The 17,390-nt window shown below is 46.2% G+C and overlaps 1 protein-coding gene across 1 annotated transcript in view; it reads left to right on the forward strand.

The window, feature by feature from the left end:
* Positions 1-4,638: 4,638 nt before the first annotated feature.
* The window catches only part of LOC116945259 (uncharacterized), a 231,226-nt gene continuing 218,474 nt past the window's right edge, over positions 4,639-17,390 (forward strand). Inside the window, exon 1 of the mRNA XM_032959623.2 lies at positions 4,639-5,549. Within this exon, the coding sequence (XP_032815514.1) occupies positions 5,225-5,549 (325 nt within the window). The 5' untranslated portion in view covers positions 4,639-5,224. The remainder of the gene's footprint in view (positions 5,550-17,390) is intronic.

Genomic DNA, 17,390 nt, shown 5'->3' on the forward strand with positions numbered 1-17,390 from the left:
TACCCACACTTTACCCCACCACACTAGAACTGCGAATCGACTGAGGCGTCCACCTCTTTAGACTCTACTGCTGGGTGGACCAGGGCGGGCGGGCGGGGGGGGGGAGTAGAGAGGGGGGGGTTATAAACACTTGCCCATTATTTTAACTGCCGCGCCAGGAGATACAGAATCGAACCCGGTGACCTTCACCTGACTGGTTGAGAACACCTGCGGCTGAACGCCCGAAGAGGGAAATCCCTCACTCGGGCCCAAATTCGCGGTGCATTTCAGACGCGTGCGTTGCATCGTCACGAAGAGTGAGTTGTACCCTTCATTGTTCTAACAGCTGCATTTTCTGAACTTTTTCCATGGATGGCACTGTCGGCTCGGGCAGAAGAATGCGCAGGAACCACCAACGGGGGGACCACTTTCGACACAAAAGCGAATAATCCGATATCGTCATGCATGGGCCGGACATTTGCGGGCAGTGGACGGTGGCTGATGTGTGGCATCGCGATTGATTGAGTGCACATTTAGCCCAAGCGTTGCTACTGAAATGGGCCACGGCTCTTGATGTCCCTATCGTGCGCACGCGCCACGTGTGGGCGTTTCAGCATCGCCGCCACTGCGAGTCACGTTTTGCACCATGGATTTTCTGGGGTAATCGAAACAAAGATTCGCAAGGATGTTTAGGTATAGCGATAAAATGGTGATCATTTTTTTTTTGCTCAGACATATTGAGCAAGAAGTTAGTTAAATCAGGTGAGAAAAAAAAACTAAAATTGTATTACAGACTGGCGTAATATCTGTTAAAGCATATTCATATTGCATACGTTTCACGCTAGATGATGCGGTACAGTATGTAATATTTTCTTACGTAATGATTGAATTCATCCGAGTACCTATGAAATGACAGATATCAACTCATGCCCATTTATGGTGAAATTATATTATTTCATTTACAATGTGCTCATAATTGAACACATTTGACTCTGAAATGTTAAATGACCATATCCCCTTGTTAATTGCATGACCCCAACCAGACAAAGATCCCCCGTTTAGTATTTAACAGACTTTTGGGGCAAGTGCTGTTAGCGAGCGCTTACAAAGGCCGGCACGGCACACGAGGGGGTGGGTGGCCAACACTATTCCCGTACGTCTTTGTCTTCCCAGTGCCGATGTTTATATATCGCTCTGGGTGACTCGTTTAAGGCTGGGTCAACCTAGGGGAGGTCCATGACCAGTTCAAATATTCGCCACTGCTATTGGTTGTGAGCGGGAATTGAACTTAGGTCGCCGAGTTCACACGCAATGTTATTGTATCATTACTAATCACCAAAGGTTGCTTTACTGTACTATTTTAAGTATGATAGTAATAGTAATGGATTGAAGGATGTTTATCAATCTGCGTATAACTCCAGAAACAAAAAAAGTCGTACTGTACAAGGAGCAGCAATGACCCAAAATATGTTTTTTTTCTTCCAAAATCCAAGTTTGTAATGAGACGGCGTGAGCTGACCTGGCGGGCCAAGCATCGACGTTGACAGTGATTCCTAGAAGCCACCAATTAATGGAAGGCTAAGTTACAATCGTTTTCAAAACTATTGGAGAGAAAACAAAATCCACGTTTATTTATCCAAAACCTCATCGTTACACTGCTATCGATGTGTTGATTATGTATTTGTGAATCGGGAATTGGTTTGATTCTGGCTGAACAGTCACTGCACACTGTCGGGGATTTTTTTAAATTCTTTATTCTCCGTTTCCATAGACTCCGGTGAGGTTAGTTAACACGTAAACACGTTTGCAAAAAAAATTACATGCGATTTCCATAGCGATGAACGATTGGAAAAATGCATTGCGGCAAATAAGAATACTACTCTCATTTTATGTTTATTTTTAGAAACAAGACCATCGATCAATCTTTATTTTGTTTGTCAATATCGCCCTCAATAGAGAAGGCATCGGTGCACATTACAGCAGGCAATATTAATTATCACAACGAGGCTATATGTAATCTAAATATGTTGATGTGTGTGCATAATGTCACGTCAGATGTTATACGAGTACAATGGGATGCTATCGAAAAAGACAAGTGTGGCACATTGCACCATTGCGTTGTTGTCCTGTTGTTCGTGTCGGCGGTGGGGTGTAAAACCGCCGACTTTTAATACAACTGCGGACTTCAAATGCATGCCCTGCACACACCGCGTAATGAGACGGTAGTCCCAATGATCAATACACACGCATGACCTCCGCCGCTCGCGTTACCAAAGGTCACACGAAGGCAGAAAGGTGCCGCTTGAAAGCTCAGACCGAGTCAAGTTGCTGTCCATCATTCTCAGCCACGGTCAATCCACTGCTGGATGAAGTGTCCCCCCAAGACTGGATCCACTGAGCCACCTCCATCTCCTCGGTGGAAGTGCCCTCGGACGCATTCCAATCTCTTGGTTTCCACCACTTTGTCATTCTTGACCATCGCCAATCATGAAATCATCCCTTCTAGCTATACGTTGTCCTGCCCGAGCCCAATTAACTTTTCTTAATGAGCATGTGCTGTTTTGGGAGTGCCTATTTGGGGCAGATTGGCACAATTAAGTACGGTACTGCAGTGTGATCAGCAGCGCGTACACGCCACCGTCTTTGTCAGTGCAGGGATGATGTTCAGCACACCGAACACCCAGGGCATGTGAGCCACTTAATGCTGAGTCGACCTAACGGAGGTGAGGCACATATTATAATTAATCGGACCTGATGTTGGGCACGCCAAGAAATACAACAGGGTAACTGGCATCATAAACGCTCGTTATATAATTACATTATACAATATATAATTATACCATATATAATCAGTCAATAATTGTATATTTTGTCGCGTACACATACACCGAAGCAAAATATATGAGCACGTATACATGCGTTATGTACTCAACACGCACACACATACAACAAATGTGCTGTATGTGTTTGAAAGTGGAGAGTTCTAATATCCGTATAGGTCTACTACGTACAGTATTATATACTGCAGCTGAATTATATAACACGTTTTAGTCTTAAATAATGTACCGTAAAATACAAAAGTGCATGGTATTTCATACATATCGTATCAATATCGTTTGATTCGCAACAGAAGACAAAGGACACAGAGGCCTTAATTTGAGCTGGAGCTGTCCAGGGCTGAGCTGAAAATAATTCCGAACCAGGGGTCCTGGGGTTGTGGGGCCTAGACCACTATTCGATATAAATGTAAGCCCTGACAACAGACATAATACACACAGACAAATATCCCCCCCCGTATAGTCTTACCAGACTTATGGCAAGTGCTGTTAGCGAGCATCACCTATGAAGGCCGGCACGGCACACGTGGTCAGCACCACGCTCGGTCGCCTTTGTCTCTCCACTGCCGATATGTTCACCATAGGTCTGAGCCGACCGCTTCAGATTCCACAAAAATAATCGCCACTGATATCAGCCGTGGCTGGGAATCGAACTCTCAATGTAGTTCGCCACCGGCCTCGAGGTGCGCGCACTGCGCTAACCACTGGCCCACCACTCCCCCACCCACCTCTCTGCGTGCGTGATAATCAATAACAACCGCCAATCGCCACTAAGTGGCGGTGACGTCACCACGACGCTTGTGCCAGGCTAGGTGCACGTTGAGGCTACCACGTGAAGTGTCGAACGCTCGCTGTCACGAGGTCACGGGACAGACCCAGCAGGTGCCACGGGTCGACTGACTGAGAAGAGTGGCCGATGCACCACCACCTGTGCCCCCTACTGTGACAACTTGCTGTGGTTTAGCCAACCGGCGCTCCGCTCGTTGTTGTGAGCGTCGCTCCTCCGCCCTCCGTTGTTGTTGCAGGGCGACTGCCTCCATAATGCGGAGTGAATAACACACACCAAAGACAAAGATCCCCCGTATAGCCTGGAACAGACTGCTGGCGCAAGTGCTGCTCACGAGCACGGCACACGAGGAGGTGAATGGCCAGCAACCACGCCCGGCCGCCTTTGTCTCCCTAGTTACGGCGTTTAGACACTGCACGAGGTACTCATTTGAGGCCGATTCGACCTAGGGGAGGCCCAGAACCGGTTCAGATAATCGTCATTGGGTGTTGGCCGTGAGCGGGAATCGAACCCGGGTTGCTGGGTTCGTAGCGCAGCGTAGCGCTAACCACTACACCACCGCTCCCCATAGACAGACGCGCAGTGCCATGTGAACACACACCACGCACAAGAACACACAACACACACACAACGCACACACACAACACACACCACGCACAAGAACACACAACACACACACAACGCACACACACAACACACACCACGCACAAGAACACACAACACACACACAACGCACACACACAACACACACCACGCACAAGAACACACAACACACACACAACACACATACACAAGAACACACAACACACACACACACAAGGGCGAACACACACACACCACGCACAAGAACACACAACACACACACAACGCACCCACAACACACACACAACGCACACACACACAACACACACACACACCGCGCACAAGAACACACAACACACACACAACGCACACACACACACAACACACACACACCACGCACAAGAACAGACAACACACACAACGCACACACAACACACACACGAGGGCGAACACACACGCACACAACGCACACAACACACGCGTCCACACTTACAGAGAGAGAGAGGGAGAAACCCCACAAACACAGCCCGGAACTGCACAATACAGTGACGGCAGCGTTAGTGCGCCAAGCTCCATCACTGAAGAGGAGTGAGACAAGAGAAGAGAGACAGCGAGACAGAAGAGGAGGAGAGAGGAGGAGGAGGAGAGAGAGCACCAGACATCCGTGGTGGCACCACCCCCAGCAGACGAGCCGCTGCGCGCTGCACATTCGGAGCGCGCAATCCGTGAGCGTTAAAGGCGCGGCACTCCGCTTCACCGCTGGAGCTGTCTCCATCATCATCATCATCTCCCTGTCAATCCAGCCCAGCCCTCCCTCCCTCTCTCTTTCTCTATCCATCCCTGTCTACCTGCCCGCCTCGATCCCCATCCTCCTGCACCTGGGCAGGCGTGTGTCACTTTCTCGCAAGAGCGAGAGCCGTGAACCCGCAGGGAGAGAGGCGGGCGGGGGTGGTGTTGTTGTGCGTCGAGGAGCACCGGGTGGGTGGGGTGGGGGGTTGCTCGCCGTAGTCATTCAGACTTCGGCGGCAGCGACGTTCGAATGGAGCGAGGAGCCGAGCGCATCGCGAGCCCCCGGCGCGGCGAGGACCGGGAGAGCGGGGCTCGCTCGCCCCGTAGCCCCGGCAGGGACGCGGGCAGCGGCGTCGGCCAGGCCACCTGGCTCACGGAGAAGAGAGAAGCCCTGAAGCGACCGCGGCACCCTTCGACTGCCGGGAACGTCGGTGCCCCTCGGGGGTCGTCGCGTGTCGAGCAGCCCCTGGGGAGCGCGGAGGGCGAGGCGGACGTGCCAGCCTGGCTCAAGTCCAAGCGCAGGACCAGAGGGAGCCCGCTGGACTTCCCCGACAAGACTGTGGCTCATCTGGCAGGTGGGTCGGTTTTTGGTGGTGTTCCATCGCATGACTGGCACTGTTAAACGTCTGTCCACCGCCTTCACCGTGCCTTCACTGCGGATAAAGCGGCCACTCCCGAGGCCAGTGGGTGGAGAGGGCCGGCGGCGTGGGGGCTCACACTGTCATGCCATCGTGCAAGATTGTAATGATGATAAAGTTCACATTCTGCGGTGCTTGCTTTTCAACAAGGCACGTGGCTTATTAGCGGGCACGTGACTAGTAGCCACGGTAGCCACAGTCAAAGGGAGATTGGTGCTGGATGTGGTCTTCTGGGTGTTGGAAATATTAACGCGAACAGACTCTTTAAATGTTTCGTGTCTTATAATGCCTCTGCATATCTCGTACTATGGTAGCCCTACTGCGTAGTCCTCCTCTACCATACCAATTCGGGAGCCATAATGGTAACACCGCCATCACAATAATGCTTGTGGTGAATTCAGGAAAGCTTCGCTGAGTCTTTCAGGAGAGCTCCCTGCATTGGAATGTTTCTACCACTTACAATGAACGAGTGTTTGCCAACATGCGAAGTCCAACGTTCCCTCTCCTGCGGTGTGTACATCACATACTGCGATGACCCCCACTTGCCTTCCGTACACCCGCATGCCACCGTGAGGTCTGTATAGATGACCCTGCGAGGCAATTCCTTAGCCATGGTGACAACGCAGCTGGTTAGACCAGCTGTTGGATGTCGTTGGTTGAACGCCGAATGATAGCTGTGGATGTACACCAGACACGCATACAGATCATGGATTATTGTGTCGCTTTTATGTACTTCCCCATTGTCTAAGTGAAATCAAGTCATGCGATTCAGGAATTACTGTTGGCCCGCATAGCTCTCACTAAATTGTTTGTGTTGGTGTTCCCATTTGTTTATTTGCACATAACTGTAGAATTTGTGGAGCATTGTGTGTTGCCTTGGGTCAGTGAACGGTGATCAACAGCGCTGCAGATATGGGTACGAATGTTGGTGTAGTACAAAGGTTAGCAAATACAGTCCGCTAAAATGTGTGCGTGTCTTTATAGCATTTGTTGAAAGCACAAAGTGGTACCTACTGTGTGTGTGTGAACTGAATATTGCGCCTAATATTGCGCTGTAAAGACACATACGTCGATACCAATTTGCAAACTTGGGAGAGCGTCAATACCACAAAATCTATGCAATGAAGTATTACATAATAATATAGCTGAGTGCTAAAGTAAACACGAAATCCGCATATCGATCACGAATTCACCACGCTGGGATTTAGAAAATCCCCAGAACCAAAGTGCCAATGGGCAGTGCTACTTATACAGTACGACACACACAACATAACCACAACATGAAAAGTATTTTCTATACACTTTATATACTTTCCCCCAGGCCCTCGATGTGAAATTATGGAGATAATCGACGATTAATGAAACAGGGAGATTGTTACAGACTCAGTTGGCCACCCTTAGGGTTACCACCCCTGATGTACGAAAACAATGTGGGACATATACATGGGAATAATAATATTTCGCATTATCGGAAGAGGGACGAACCAACATGTAAACGCATTGTCGTGTGTCGGTTTATTCTTAAATAAGCAACTGGCAAAAAAATACAAAAACGGGACTTGGAATGTCCCAGCATGAATTATACATTTCTCAGGACAGCCACCTTAGACAGAGGACGATCCTGGGAACACTCAAAAGGAGGCAACCAAAGCCACCCCGCATGCAGTGCGCTGATTTTTCATCAGTTGCGTTTGCAGGGGGTGCCTTGCATCACCCCCCTGATGGCAAAAGCTACGAGTTGGGGCCAATCTTGAAAACGACCACGATATGTTTTCAACAACAGCGTAAAATAACAACACGCTTATTTCAAAACGCGGTTTCAATTTATATTTATAAAAATGCGTAATCTTACAAAAATGCGTGATGATGTCATGAAGCAAGATGATATATAGCCGAGGTGCGACCGTGCGAGACACCTGACCGAGTGCCGCACCCCCCAGAGCTGTTAATGTCGTTACTACGCCAGTGATTACTTTACTTTACTTTGTGTTTTCGTCATTGTGGTGACCGGGGTCACTCTTGCGAACCAGGCTATGCTGATCTCTTGAGTTGTCATCTGATTAGACAAAATAAACTTGAATGCAGGCCGAACCGGCGTAGGTGCTTTCATTGACTCGCCTTCCGCATTGCCTGTTACCCTTATCACCACCTTCTCTCTTATAATATACCTTGAGAACCTCATCAAACACGCTTGTCATTCGAGGGAACCTCCCTCAATGCCTTGCCTGCACGCATTGAAACGACACTTTATTGACTCTGCTTGCAGGAGTTGGCCATTGTGTATCAGAACCATGGCAACATTCATCCTCAGTTTGCAAAATAATTCTTCAGAATGTCCAGCTGAGGGCAGAAGGGTGTCCGTGTCTGATAGGCTTGTGTACAGTCTCAATTAATTTGAAAGTCAACACATGCTCTATGAAATCACTAAATTCCAGTATTCCCTGAATCAGGAGATGCTCCAGCAAGTGAGATGCACCCGATAGTTTGTGCTCCGTGTCAATAAAGTTAGACAAATATGATCACAAACACACATCCATCCATCAGATTATAAAACACTTCAAAATAGAGGGTAAAAGTGCGTTGCAATCCAGAGAACGCGGTAATTGCAGATACCTTCCAATGCTGTACAGGACTATTAATGTCCACAATCTAATAATCCGTGAATTCCTGTAATTTGAAAATTACACATGCTTCAGCGGCTAATCCAGAAATTTCCGCGGAAATTTTTTGTTTGCGTATTTCTGGATCTATTCCCAGGAGCAGCTAATCCCTCCGCGTTGGCATATTTTGGGGGTTTTTTTCCCTATGGATGATAGGACCCCGCGATAGGGTCCAACCATATCGCCGCATATCATTGGAGGCCTGCCGTAGTTCGTGCAATGATTGTACGCGAGCGTCTGCTTGCTCAGTTGTGTCTGCGTGTCACGTGAGCAAGGGATCGTTTTTGAAACCAGGTGTCTTGTTTTGTGGTCTTGAGTGTGACTTGGGTCCTCTGCTACCTGTGAGAATGCAGAGGACACATTTTAAGAGAAAGGTTATGGGTTGGGCTTTAGTGGTGTCACTGCCCATGCCTCTGGTGGTTATAGTTTAATGAAAAGTCAAACGTATGGTGTGAGCCTGTGCATACGTTGAATGTTCTTTTGTATTTTCAAGACGATTGCTTGCACTTTGTGAGTATCTTATAATACATTGCAAATGTACAGTCCTTTGTGAAGCCACTGCTGGATGAAAGCCTCCCAACACCATATCGATCATGGGAGCCATTTGTCCATACTTCACCACTTGGATCGGGGTGGGATGGTGAACTGGGTTCAGACATCGCCCATAACCAAGTGAGCTCTGACTGGCGAATCGAACTCGCATTTTCAGGTTCATAGTGCAGAGTGCTAACCACTGTGCCATGTCCCATTTGAGTATACCACTCTCAACAACTATAAGGTACTGGAATGTAACCTTTAATAGCAACGTGTTATTCCTCCGATTTTAGCCTCAGTACTGCATTGCACATGCCTTTTATTTATACAATTTCAGCAAATGTTATAACCAAATTGTGCTCGCTGTTGAATTGTTACATCCCTTATTGCTCTCGTTATGAATATGGTACTTACATCACAAATGATAGATTCTGGAAATAATAGTAATGATAATGACATTGATTTAGGTGATCTGGAATGCTTTATGATGATGATACAGTGATGCAATCATCATTAGTATCATTACCACCATCCACTGTCCTTGAAATGTCTATCCATTGCTGGATGAATGCCACCTCACACTCCATCACCAGCCCTCAAGAGTCCCGCAGTGCCACAATCCATCTCACTCATACATCTGAACCCAGTAAACAGGGAATTATGGGCCAACCTTAGACCAACGTTGCATGTTTACTCGGGACTGATCTCATCTTACCATCTCTGCAGTGGTCATCCTCTAAGGACACATTTTTTTCTTCATTTTGTCTGCCATTCCATCACTACTCATCCATCACTCATTGTCCCTTCCTGTGATGTGTTCTGGCCCTGAGGTCTCCTGCCCAATATAACGTCTACTAACCGGCAATAACACGCCTATGCTTTGTACTTATGTCCTAATCCACATGCTTCTCTTTCCTCACTGACAGTGTAATGCAGTATTGCAATGTGCTATGCAGTAATTGGTCCGATCTATATGTTATGGTATTGACAATTACGACATTGGTAATAAATAATGACGTTCATGAAAATGTGTTTTTTTATGATGGAGATGATTACTGATGTTGCCATTCTAATTGCATTGCAATAAATATAACTAATCTTGATTTGAAGCTTCCGTGCCTGCAGGAATCCATACTCTTTGGTTCTTTCGGTAAAGTCACGTAGGTTTTATTTCTACCTACGTGACTTTACCGAAAGAACCAAAGAGTATGGATATAACTACCGTACATGTACAGTATACATAGCTGGATAAATTATATAATGCAGCCCAGTCAGTCCCCATTATTAAAGCCTATTTGCGTTATCCCTTTGTTTCTGCATTTGACTCAACCTATCTATAAATGTAGTGATAGTCATCCCATTTGACGATCCACTGCTGGATAAAGGTGTCCCCACGCCATTGCTATCCTTCACAGTCACGTGATGCTACAATCCCTCGCACTTTTGCACACAGATCTCTTTCGCTCCTTCGGCCGCAGTGGGTTCCTCTTGGGCGTGTTCTCTCCTCAGTAGATATGCAACGTTGGGCCAACGGTGGCACGTGAATCTGAATCAGAATCTGTATTCATACTGGAGGAATCCGCTGAGCTATGAAGATATTTTTCACCGATGTAAAGTAGGGGCGGGTCAGAAAGTTATGATGTGGTTGGAGTCATCGGACAGACGTGGGTCGAACTGTACGAATAAGGCTCAGTAATGGAATGGCCAATATTGGCCGTTCCATATTTACTGGGGCTTATTCTGTGGCTACCATTTCATCACCAGCTTTGTCTATCAGTCATCATCTCTTCCAGCGATAACGCGTCACCTACAACCCCACTTACTTTCTTTAACGATGTGATGTCTCAGATTTTTAAAATTGTGTTTACCGATCACTTTGTTCCTCTCGCTGTTTCTCAGTGTACAGTTATTCCAATGATGCATCATTCCATACTTTTTCAGTTTTGTTGCAGTTTCTGTCGATATCCATGCTTCAGATATTCACACATGAGATTAATGACAATTTACAGCCTCTGTCAATCCACCGCTGATTGAGGGCATTCCCAATGCCATGTCTGTCATGAGATTGTTTGACCATACTTCACCATGCTGGTCATTGCAGGCTGGCTTTAACACAGTTATTTACCACGGTGTTTTATCTGCGGTACATCATTTTCTCACGCATTTTTTTTTTTTAAACTGCTCTCCCGTGTGCACATTACAATACCACATTCTGTGTCTCACAGAGCTGAGCGACACACGGTACTAATAGCAAGCCTGAACAGCCGAGTTGCAATTTGTAAATTCTTTGCATTTGGCATGGAACATTGAATCCTGTTTACGTTCTGCATGCAGGTGTGCAGTCCCAACCCGACCGTAAACTAACAAGCTTTCTCCTGTGCACAACCACTGCTGGTACTTCTAGTGCCCTAAAATAGCTGACAAGTGTTACCACAACACAAGCACAATGGGATTTTCCGGCATGGGTAGTGGTGGTGTCTCACCAATAAGGCGGATCATGCAGTGGATTTAGAGAGATCTTTAAATATTGAGTGCTGAAGCCTAACAGCTTATGGAGATCATTTACCTGTGTCTAAGTTGAAGAAAAGACTCTCTATTTTATAGCTTAGCTGAGATAATCGTAGTTTCAGGTGGTATAAGTAATCTCGCAGAAGGATTTAGGGAGATGATGGTGTTAGTGACCAGCACATTTTTTTGTATTTTACCAGGTAAAGCCCACTGAGCTATATAGCTGTTTTTCAGAAGCGTCCTGGCCACAAATCACGTGGGAGGAAATTAAGAGGCGCTACCGATATCCGTGACAATTATATGTGCCCAACTGTTCGCGTGTATTCGTGCCTGAGCGTGTCCGTGTCTCTCTCTCTCTCTGTGTCTCAAGTGTGTCTGCGTGTCTCTACGTCTCCGTGTCTGCGTGTGTGTGTTTCTCTGTGTCTCTCTCTGTCTCAGTGTGTCTGCGTGTCTCTGCGTCTCCGTGTCTGCGTGTGTGTGTTTCTCTGTGTCTCTCTCTGTCTCAGTGTGTCTGCGTGTCTCTGCGTCTCCGTGTCTGCGTGTGTGTGTTTCTCTGTGTCTCTCTCTGTCTCAGTGTGTCTGCGTGTCTCTGCGTGTGTCTGTGTCTCTGTACTAAGGCGGTACAGCGAGAAAGGAGTTAGGGGGTGGGGGCTTGAAGAGGGGGGGGGGAGTTAGGGGCTGGGGGCTTTGGGGGTAGGGGGAAGTTAGAGGCTGGAGGATTGTCCTCTCCCTATAATTCCAACAATACTGCGACACAACTGGGACTTTGTCCAGTCACACCGATGTTGCACGGCACACCAGTTGCAAAGCACTGCTGTAGTGGAATCAATCATGGCAATTACTGCAGCATCATTTGCAACAGATGTGGTGCTACCGTAATTTGTTTTAATTTATTCATATTTGTAAGCTCAAGATAATTATTTTTTCGTTAATTATCCAAATTCCCCTTCCACCTACCTTCCCCGTCATTGACTCTATCCCTCTTCCCAACTCCCATAGCCATTCATCGCACTTACTCATTCATTGTCGCTTCCATCATTGTTTATTTGATGCAGTATCATATTTATGCATATATACATATATACAACGCAATGCGCACAGCACTTTGGTGAACATTGGGTTGAACATTTTTTTATCCATTTTTTTTTCGGAGTTAAATCGTTAGCGCAGTCTGCAGAAATTAAAGTTGACATTGATCTCTTAACACAATAGCAATGGTACATTTAATTCCCCAGTGTTATTGCAAACCCAATGCCACCGCTCGGAAGCCTGCTTGATAGCTTTTCTCAATCCTTAATTACTGCATAATGGATGCAAAGCATTGGGCAGTAGCTTCAGTACCAAAAGGTTAATGGATCTCTCGTAACCCTGGGAGGTGGTATTGAACATATGGCTTGCCAATATGTCACACGCACGGGAACGCATCTCGGCGGTTTGTACCATTATGAGATTGCATGACGCAGCCACGATATATGATTATTAAACCTCCGATGTGGCCGTGCAGTGGAGAGAGCTGCACTCGCTACGGAGATAGATGACACGCGCTTCAACTAGCATTCTTTTTTATTCTTCAAACGTTCACAAAAGGCTAAAATTGGTTGATTTGAAAAAAAAATACGTCGAGTTGCAGGAAGAGAAGTCCGTAGCTTTGATGGAAAAAAATTGATCATGGGATCGTACAAGGTCAAAAAGGAGCGGCCCTACAGTTGCTGGCTCGTGCCGCTGCCAGCACAGAGGCCTCCACTAGTGGGATCATTTGGTCTCCTCTTCCACGTATGGCACCATACATCCTAAACTGTTTTAATTGCATCCGTATAGGATATCTATGGGACTTTTTTTGCCAGTATTAAAATGATGAAACTTTAAGAATAGGCTTTACCCTTTTTGGCAATAAAACAGGTGTTCAGATGCTCTATGGTTCTTTCGGTAAAGTCACGTAGGTAGAAAATAATAATAGATTGCGCCACTTCGATCGCGACGCACCTGATGACGATTGCTTGCATTGTGATCGAAACGTCGTGATCTATTATTATTATGATTTTTTCTATCGGCGTGACTTTGCCGAAAGAACCAAAGAGTATGGATTCCTGCAGTCACGAGAGCTTCAAATCAAGGTGTTAAGATCTTCAAACACCAAATAGACACCCATTGCATGGCATCACGTCTGCATTAACCACACATACTTGTGGCAAAAACATGCAAACAAACATGCTTTGATAATAGTTGGCCACACCAACTGTGGGTCTAATTCATCCACTAATATGGATTTTTCATTTACCGATGTACATTGACAGTAATTCGGGAGTGTTTGTCTAGAGAATAAGCATCGCTTTGACTATTCTTCCCAACAGAAACTATAAATCTGTGCTTCCAAGCCTCCTAAAAGAAATAATAATCTGTGAACATTAAGTGAGAAATCAAATTTTATGTGGTGATTTTTGTCCGTTCGTTCATTTGTCAGTCCGCTTGTCCTGATGAGGATCGTGGCGGCAGTGAGTTGAGTAGTGGCGGTCCACACCTCCCTTTCCCTGGCGACAGACTCCAGCACTACTACACTACTATACACTACTATACACTATACACTACTACACTATACACTACTACACTATACACTACTACACTATACACTACTATACACTACTATGCATTACTATACACTACTACACTATACACTACTACACGATGCACTACTTCACTATACACTACACTTCTATACACTACACTATACAGTTATACACTACACTATACACTACACTATACACTACTATACACTACACTATACACTACTATACACTACACTATACAGCTATACACTACACTATACACTACACTATACACTACTATACACTACACTATACACTACTATACACTACACTATGCACTACACTATACACTACACTACACTATACACTACTATACACTACACTATACACTACTATACACTACACTATACACTATTATACACTACACTATACACTACTATACACTACACTATACACTACTATACACTACACTATACACTACACTATACACTACTATACACAGACTCTAGCTCTTCCTGGGGAATTCCCAGGGGTCCCCAGGCCAGCTGAGCGACATCGTCCCACCGCCAGCATGTCCTGGGCCGGCCCCCGGGGTCTCCGCCCATGGTGCGTGTGGTTAATCACCGTGGAACCTTGGGGTGTTTCACACGAGGTCATTTCCCATTCACGTCTAAGCCACCCATAGCCATCCCATCCTCACCCTCCCCAATGCTTCAGCTCCGAACTCAAATCACTTGTTCGAGACGGTGCTTAAAATGGCACGTGAAAAGTACGTCAGAGTAGAGCGTGTTTATGGTTGGAAGGTATGTCGATACATTTCAGATGGTAGAACGGGCTTGGTAAGAGTTTAGAACCTTTGTCAAATGTGAATCAATTTTCTTATTGATTAGCTGTTATTAAACTTCCTGTTCTCTCCTTTTGAATCCATGCCACATTTTCCATGCCCTTTGACCCATTCATTGAAATAATATGTCACTGTTGTGGTTTTTGGAATATACGCTGGAGGCAGCCGCCCTGCAGCAGGTCCTGAGGGTGGAGGAGCAACGTTCACAGCAATTAGTAGAGACCCAGGTGGGTGAAACACAGCAAGGTGGCAAAGCGTAGCAACAGGTGGTGTGCATCTGCGATCACCTTTCAGTTAACCCATACCTGGGCTGTCCCGTGAACTCCTTCCAGCGACCCTGCTACACCTCACATGGACTCAATGTGCACCTAGCCTGGCACTAACCCTCTCGTAACGTCATTGTCACATAGCGGCGAATGGCAGCTGTTGTTGCAGTTTTGAATTAAACATCAGTAGATTAAATCTCTATCAGCATAAGTACCACAATTCGTTACTTAACCACATTCTAAATTGAAAACTCATTCCTGAATTGAAAACTTACTTCTTTAGAACGTTTTTTTGTCCTTCCCCCGCACGTCCGATTAGCATGGTTGGCTATGTCTGGCGTGAAAGAAGTTCAACATAATACATTCTAGCCTAAGTAACACCACTTTTAGTGCATCAATACATCGCATATCCTAAAAATCACGGGAATAAGTTTCAATCTTGATTTGAAGCTTTCCTGACTGCAGGAATCCATACTCTTTTGTTCTTTCGGTAAAGTCACGTAGGTAGAAAAATTAACAATAATACATCACGACGTTTCGATCGCAACACAAGCGGTCGTCCTCAGGCGGAAAAAAAAATAACCCAGCAGTGGAACTGCTGATCCAGCGAGAGAGCTGTTACAACAACAAGAGGTTATTTATGTGGCGATGGGCAAGCAAGCGGGGTCTGAGCTGGAAAGGAATTCCATCCCCGGACGCAAGCACATCAGTTGTGTTAATGGGGGAGATTAGGGAGAGGGAGATTAGGGAGAGAGATTAGCATGAAATGAGCTTCCGTCGCCGCATAAGAGTATCATCCCCGCATATGCGCACAACAGCAGTGTTAATGGGAGATTAGCACTATGTTGATGGGAGAGATTAGGCAGAGAGATTAGGGGGATTAGCAGATTAATGTCATGTCTGTGTGTAACACAAGCTGCGGCGCTGCCAACTGCGCCGTGAGAGGCAAGCGCGTCATTGCAAGAGAACCACCGCAACGGTGGTCGAGCCAGTGAGACACACAGCTCATCACACAGCCGGAACCATCAATACATCGATGCTAAGCGAGCAGAGGTGGCCATGTTAGTGAGACCCCAGCCCGTTAATGCAGAGGTACCTAACAGGGCAATGCAACTCAGAGAGTCAGAGATAATAGCCAAACGGCAGGGAAGAGTGGAAGCACCACAGCAAGTTACGACTCTGCTTGGTTAATAACGTCCTTCCAATGATTGCTCAACTTATACCCATCGTATCGGTTGAAATTGTCTCTGTGTTTATATATCTGGATGGCTTAATGAACAAATCTTTGAAGGTAGCCCGAAGGTTTGCAGAGTATCTTGGTCTCGGAAAAAAACAATATCGTGCGAGCCCACTGTGTTATAACAATGATCAGCCACTGCAGAGGTATTGGTTCTGCCGTGTTTCATATTTGCCTTGTGTTAGCGAACATGTCGTTTTGTTTCCCCAATGTAACTGCTGCCGCAGACACAACTTAGTTTGTAGACACCAGGGTATTGCATGTCACGCATGTCACGAAATCACGGATTTTGTGTACTGTATTGAATCGGACCTGGATCTTGTCTTTGTTTAAGATTTTGGAAATCTTTTTGGTAACACCTGATATGTATGGCAATGTGATGGTTTTGATTGGGTCCTCAGATGGTTGTCTCCCCATGGTTGGGGATACAGCTTTGCGGATTGTGTGGTCTGAGTATCCATTCATATTGAGGGCTTGGTGTACGTGCTCCAGTTCACTGGCTAGGTGGCGCTGGTCGGAGATGCAGTGGGCCCTATGGTGTAGTGTTTTGATGAGGGAGTTCTTCTGGGCCGGATGGTGGTGGGAGTCAGGCTTTAGATAGGAATCTGTGTGGGTGGCTTTCCTGTAGACGGAATGTCCCAACGAGCCATCAGGCCTCTTCTCGATCAAAACATCCAGGAATGGTAGCTTGCCGTAATTTTTTACTTCCATGGTGAATATGATAGACGGGTGTATGGAATTGATGTGGTTGAAAAACTGGTTCAGTGCTGGCTGGCCATGTGGCCAGATGACGAAAGTGTCATCTACGTATCTCTTCCACAAGGAAGGACGTAGGGTGGATGTCAGGGTGGCTTCTTCATTAGACCTCCTTTGCCAGTACCCAAATGTAATAATAGGGTTTTTCCCCTTTTTTTGGCAAAGGAGGTCTAATGATGTAGACGCTCACCCCGAGCCCTCATTACTTTGATAGTGCATTGTCTTTGAGCTGTACGCCTTTTGGCATCATCTGGTCGAGCACCAATTTGGTCGAGGCTCAAAAGAAAGCCGTCCCTTGGTGTGGACCAATCAGTTTCAAGGATAATGCATATATTATCATAGTATTTTTTTTGTTTGCATTTTGACTGCAGGTATTGTGGTTAATGCAGACATGAATCCTTGTAAAAAGGTTTCAGTTTTGTTGCGAGAA

This window comes from Petromyzon marinus, chromosome 23, assembly GCF_048934315.1.
Source record: "Petromyzon marinus isolate PM22_M1 ecotype Great Lakes invasive population chromosome 23, UKy_Petmar_22M1.pri1.0, whole genome shotgun sequence".
Classification (NCBI taxonomy): domain Eukaryota; kingdom Metazoa; phylum Chordata; class Hyperoartia; order Petromyzontiformes; family Petromyzontidae; genus Petromyzon; species Petromyzon marinus.